This window comes from Octodon degus, unplaced genomic scaffold (assembly GCF_000260255.1).
Source record: "Octodon degus isolate 3935 unplaced genomic scaffold, OctDeg1.0 scaffold00002, whole genome shotgun sequence".
Lineage (NCBI taxonomy): Eukaryota > Metazoa > Chordata > Mammalia > Rodentia > Octodontidae > Octodon > Octodon degus.
In genome coordinates this window covers 10,885,327-10,891,911 of record NW_004524578.1, presented here as the reverse complement: position 1 = coordinate 10,891,911, position 6,585 = coordinate 10,885,327, and the positions used below count along the sequence as shown (strand labels likewise).

Sequence of the window (6,585 nt, the reverse complement as noted above, 5' to 3'; positions counted from 1 at the left end):
TTTATTTTTTTTGGTGCATTACATGCTGGGAGTGAGTGCTCTGAAGTAAAAGAAAATTTCACTGATCAATAAACCTAAGCCCAGACAGAATGCAGTTTGTGGGTAATGAAACAAATACTAGACAGGTGCTTTAGAGATTCCACCTTGGCTTTGAGTTGCTCATTCTTACTAGTCTGACTCTTAATTTTTTTTTTTTCATCCAAGGTGTAAAGTAGACATTGCTGCACTCCCGTTGAAGCAAGCCAACTGCCTGGAGCTACCTCTGGAGAGCTGCCTGGGGACTCTCGTAGTGTTAATCACGCTGACGCCCTGTGTGGGAGTCTCTATCTCTGATCTGTGCGTCTGCCCCTTAGAGGACCCAAGTGAAAGAAAGCAGATCTGCCAGAGATACGTGAGTGCCTTGCCTGGTTGATACTGGCTCCCTCTTCTGCCTCCTCCCGTACCCCTTTTTGAATGGAAGGAAGTCTATGACTGAAAAACTACATCAACAGGAGATTTTTGTCCCAAGTTTAATTGTGTATCTCATAAAACAAGACAAGGGACACGGAGGTTAATGCATGAGTAAGAAGGTGAAAGGAGACTTAAGTTTGACTTGCTGTTTTTAAAAGCCAGAAGGCTAATTTGAATATTTAGCATTTAGAAAATCTTTAGAGAAGACTGAGATCTCCAGGAAAGCAGGTTCTTAGCTTGTCTATACATGGAAATGGGAATTTTCATAGAAGATCAAAAAAAAAAACCTTGCTTTTAAAAGCAGCTAATACGATGTTTGTAATGTTTTAATTTGTCGTATCTTTTTTAGGACCAAGGGAGAACATGCTTATACAATAGCAAAATGAGGGACTGGAGGGAAGAAGCATTTTATAATACTTCTGTGGAGGCAGTATTAGCGTGTGATTTTCCTTTACTTATTGTTAACAGTCCACTCAGTAGTTTTAAATTAAATGGCTTTGTCCTATTGTTTTATTTCTTTGTACCCTGGCTTTCTTGGCGCCCTCGTTTCCACTTGTTTTGTCTCCTCTCTGTAAATCAATACATTTGTTTTATTGCCATAAAAGGAAGACTTTGTTTTAAAACAGCGACATAGGATGAAGCAAAGATAAGTCCCTGTTTGATAGCCATACCACTGTCAGCATAAACTGTGGTGCCCCAGAGTGTTTCATTGCTTAGGTATATTGATTAATTGAATAGTTCTTTATCTTCAAGAGTGAACTGACGTGTGTCTGATTGTCAACTCGAATTCTGTGTGCCAAGTTGTTGTATTTGGAAGAGTTTGGACAGAATTCACTGTTGCTCTTCTGATGATTTTACTTAAGCAAAAAAAAAAAAATGCATTTGAGTATAAAAATATTCTTTGAAGTTTCCCATGGACAAGTTACAAAATTTGTAATATTTGCTAGGTATGTTTTTATTGACAGAGTAACTTTGCATTTGATCATAGTGGTTACTTTGTATAACGCATTATGGTTGGAAGAATAAATGAAAAAAATGGATCTGGAAAGGCTATAACAAAGATAGATATGCCCACTGTTTCTCCAGCTAGGAAGTTAGCCAGCATGTTAGAAGAGAAGTATTCCGTGTCACAAGGGAGAGAGGACAGATTACTGGATTTGCTTTTCAAACTTTCAGAACAGGCCTTTCTCAGAGGTATAGAAAAAATTGAACTGTGTATGTACATATGCCAAGTCCTATGATGTAATCATTATATTCCTCAAACACATTGTAATAAAAGTAGAAAATAAAAAAAATATGAAGGTCAGAAAACTTATTTTTTATTGCTTTCATCTTAGCTTAAGACCTAGTTGGAAGATTGCTTGATTTGTGTTGAGAATATAAGGAGAAACATTTTTTTAAAAATTTTATAGGTGTGATGCATATTAGGTGAGAAAAAATCTCAATTATTGTTAAGTCTTTCAGGTAGACTCTGAAATACCTAAATAATGAGGATTTTGTTACAGTTCTGTAAAGCTATGGGGTCTGCTTATGAAAATAATATATCTAAAGAACTTGAAATACCATCTTTTTTAGTGGTGTGTTCTATAGGTGCAAAAAGAGAACTTACGTATTTCATGCACAGTTTATAAGGGATGTCATATACTTATAGGTCTACATGCACATATACACATATATATGCTTAAGAATGACTAGTATATTTTTACACTGTGGATCATTCAAATTACTCTTTAGAGAAAATAATATAGGGAAGGTAGGGTGATAATCAATGCCAACGGCCTAATTGAATCAGCTGGCTAATCATAGACCTGGAAATTCGTTCTGTTTTCCTTCTTACTCTCTTCCCAGTGATAATAAATATCTGTGATGAGCCCAAGTGTAGCCCTCTGGTATCCATAAAGTCTCTGCTAACTGGATGAGGATAATGTTTCCTTTTAGCGTGATTTAAAAGTTACATTAAAGAGAAATGGGGGGAAAAGAGGAGGAATGTGGTTCTAGCCATGTATTTTCCCAGTGGGATATCTGTGCTAACACCAGGGGGCGATGTTAAAAGTAGATTGGATGTGTTTCTAATTTGTTTGTTTTGTAGTTAATTAATTCCCGGCCACTTTTCTTTTAATCTGGCTGCTGTAAATGCCTAACTGTGCTGCTGACTGGCATAATTCATGTTAGCAACTTTTAAAACAACTAGAAAAAACAGGGAGGGAAAATCTGGAAGGTACCTCCCATGGGACTTTATAGCACTGTGAGTGTATATCAATTATTACTGTACTCTTTTTAAAATAAATTTTTAAAAAAGGTAGAAAAAGAAAAAAGAGAATAGAACAAAAAATTTAACATTTCTTGGAAGCAAGTGGTAATATTCAATCATGTGTCCAATCTTACATAATTCTGTTAATCTGAGCAACAGAGTTGACCATAAAAATAGTTAATATATCAATCATAGTTAATCAGCTATTCTTGCTTTGAAAATCCGTAACATATGTATTATTGTATATTCTCCTGTTTCTGATTTTTGTTCTTGCTTTTGTTTTTACTCTTCAAAATAAAATTAAAAAGGAAAAAGAAATGAAAGCAATTTCATTTGTGGTCTCTCTTTCTCTCACTCAGTGCCTACAGAACTCCTTGACAGATATGAAGGATGTTGGCATTTTACAAGTCAAGGTTCTAAAGGCGGTAGATCTCTTAGCAGCAGATTTCTCAGGTACAGAATGTTTTCGTTTCTTAATTTCATTTTATTATTTATTTCCTGTTTTGAAGTCACAGCAGAGCAAACTTTATAAGTAGAAGTAGACAGTAATGATGCACCTTTAAGTTGGGTAATAGGAGAAGAAAAATGTAGAATTGAGTATTTGTTTACTATACTGTACATTTTGCACAAAGTTATTTTTCCAATAATTTTATTCTGATTCAGTAATACGCTAGTCATTTGCGTTTCAAAACTAGTGTTGGATTTTATTGTGAAGGTCTCTTTTTGGTTATATGAGTTATTTTCTCCAGCTTTGTTCTGGTGCCCCAAATGACAGGTTCTGATTCATTCCTCATAGCGGAGAGCTGGTGGTTCATAGGTCTGAGCAGGAAGCAGAAATGACTGCCACCTCATGCAAGGTGACCAGGGTCTGGGACCTGATGCCATGTTGCCATTTACATGGGTGCTTGTGAAGTCTCTCTAGGTGCTTCAGGACCTGGAAGTTTCAGCTAGAGGTCATGGCAGACCTGCTCTGTGGTGAATTATGCTGTCATGTGCGGTGCTACCCAGAGATGATAAAGTCTGACCAATGACTGTCCTGTTTATGCTACGTCATGCCCTTGTGCTGACTGATGATTCAGATCCCTCAGTGACAGAGTCCATGTAGAGAGTAACTTCATGGATATGAAAAGTAATGTACAGCACGGTCTATGGATGGGGTGCCGGATTCTTTCATTGTATTATATTTTCAGATTTTTTAATTTTATTTTAGGGAAGGGTCTACAGGGTGTTCAGGGTCACACTACTAGATTGGACTCATCATGATCTGCCTGTTTACAGCCTCCCAAGAGCTGGGATTATAGGTGTGCACCACCATGCCTAGTCTCAATTGTCATCTCATTGCACCCCTGGGGCAGAGCTAGCATGGCAGACCCGGGGATCGAATCCGCAGTCCCTGTGCCTGCTTGCAGGCACTTTAATCCACTGAACTATTTGGCTGGGGCACTTATATTTTTAGAATATAATCTACTCCTTTGTTCTTTCTATGCAGCAATAATTATCCTGTATTTTTATAACTTAGACATTCTGAGTATAAAGATGCTCAAACTTTGAAAACTTTAATGTTAATTATGAACATAAATTATTATAAAACTATGAAAAATATAGTTTTAAAAAAATGTTCTCCCTACTCTACCTCAAAAAATGCACCAGTAAGAATGACTCCTCCACAGTATTCTCAAATAAGCTGATCTCCACCTTAAAGAAGTGTCTAGTGGGCCAATCCAAAAATACAGACATTTTAAAGATTATAAGTGAAATGCTAAAATTCTTAGTTTAATGCCCAATAAATTATATAGAGTCTTATGTTAATTTAGAAATTTTCCTGCCTGTTTCTTATGTGTTATGAAAACATCCAGTATTTCATATGTACCTTTGGTAATTCAAATTCTTGCAACATCGGTGATTTTAGTTATAATTTAAAACACATTTAGAGTTGCCAGCCCAATTGAGATTTTCTTCTATGTATTTACATGTGCGCCTTTTGGAGTGTACCTTTGTTACTGTCTCAGAAAATAGCGTATGTCCCAAGAATTTATTTATGACCTAAGCAGCATTTACTTTGTTTTTTTTTTTTTTAATTAAAATTTTATTTATTTATTTATTTGAGAGAGAGAGAGAGAGAGAGAGAGAGAGAGAGAGAGAGAGAGAGAGAGAGTGTGGCCAGCTCAGCCCACCAGGGGGCGGGGCTGGCTGGCATGTGGTGCTGGGGATTGAACCGCGGTCCCTGATGCTTTTGCTAAGCTTGTTCTAAGTAGGTGCTTTAGACCACTGAGCCATCTCTCCAGCCCAGCATTTACTTTGTAAACCTCTGATTTTGTAGTTTTTTCTTTTAATCACTGGTAGCTAATTATCATGCATGCAAAGTTCATTTTTCTAAAACCTTATTACCAAAGGCATCCATATACGGATGACTTATTTACAACCTATTTCAATTTGCCCATCTTATCTGATATCATCTGTTCTTCAAGCCACCAAAGTAGTATTAGTGACAGTAATTTCAAGTCACTATATTGTCTCCAAAGAGTATTTGAAACATTAAAATGAATAAGTAGAGAAGAGAGCTGAAAAACAAGTATTTGAAAATATTAGAATGTAAGGCAAAACCCTCTTTGTGGGAGAATGATGTTTGATATAGAAATGTTAGTGTTCGGTTGTTGTCTTTATACTCAAGATTTTTAATAGATAATTTTGGAATAATGAGGGTGAGAATAAAAGTATTCATGTGTCCCCAAAGCAACAGTTGAAAATGAAATATGTCTTGATTAAATGCTGTGATGTTTCACTACGTCTGTTTGCCTTATGAGAAAGGAATCCCTATCCTGAGCTAAGCCAATGTTATTTGTCTTTAGCTGAACGTGTCTTTCGCCCGTGTGGATCACTGTTCTCTCAGACTGCATAGTCTGTGTTGCTTACATGTTGTGAGCTGCTGTGTGAATCCTCCTGGGGCTCTAACTAGGGCTCTATGCTAACGTAAACCTGCGTGTCCGAGCCACACGCCTGGAATGGAAGTCATACATATGACAATGGAATGGATTCAGATAACATGGAGGTGGCAGCATGGATTCAAAGCTGGCATGCAGTAGGAGCTCATGCATGACTACTCTTATCATTAATGTTATGAATTTCCTTGGTGTGGGTAATGAAAAATAATAGGTCACTTGGTAGGATGTGTTCATCGCTTCTGGTGTCATATTTTGAGAGTAAATCAGCTACACATGTTTTATGTCCAGCATTTTCTATGTAGTCTTACTTTATTAAAAAAGTTCTTATATCATAGTTGATCAGAAAACAAACAATTCACCTGAAAATAAAAGGAAATCTGTTTATGTAAATAATCAGGAACATTCTCTAAAGAGTAGTCCTCTTAGGTAGGGTACGAAACTGAACTTGCCCAGCTTTCTGCTTTTATTTATCTACTCATCTACAATGACAACTGTTTCTTAAAAACAGCAACAAGTGTTCTAGGCATCTTTTCATTACTGTAGCAAAATATCTGAGAAAATCCACTGAAAGGAAGAAATGTTTATTTTGGGTCATGGTTTCAGACATTTCAGTCCTTGGTCACTTGGTCACGTTGCTTGACTGTGGTAAGGTGGACCATGATGGCAGGACCGTGTTCCACCTGTGAAAGAACAAAGCTTCTCACCTTAGAATAGCCAGAAAGTGAATGTACAGTCTTCAAGGGCACAGCCCCTTAGGACCTAGTTCCTCCAATCAGGCTCCATTGCTAGGTTCACTTCCTCCAATCAGGCCCCACTGCTAGATTCACTTCCTCCAATCAGGCCCCACTGCTAGATTCACTTCTTGCAATCAGGCCCCACTGCTAGATTCACTTCCTCCAATCAGGCACCACTGTGAGATTCACTTCTTCCAATCAGGCCCCA

At 37.2% G+C, this 6,585-nt stretch overlaps 1 protein-coding gene across 1 annotated transcript in view; it reads left to right on the top strand.

Moving 5' to 3' along the window:
* The window catches only part of Mctp2 (multiple C2 and transmembrane domain containing 2), a 260,991-nt gene that overhangs the window by 127,715 nt on the left and 126,691 nt on the right, over positions 1-6,585 (top strand). Inside the window, exons 11-12 of the mRNA XM_004623453.2 lie at positions 205-391; positions 3,061-3,154. Coding sequence (XP_004623510.1) covers positions 205-391; positions 3,061-3,154 — 281 coding nt within the window. The remainder of the gene's footprint in view (positions 1-204; positions 392-3,060; positions 3,155-6,585) is intronic.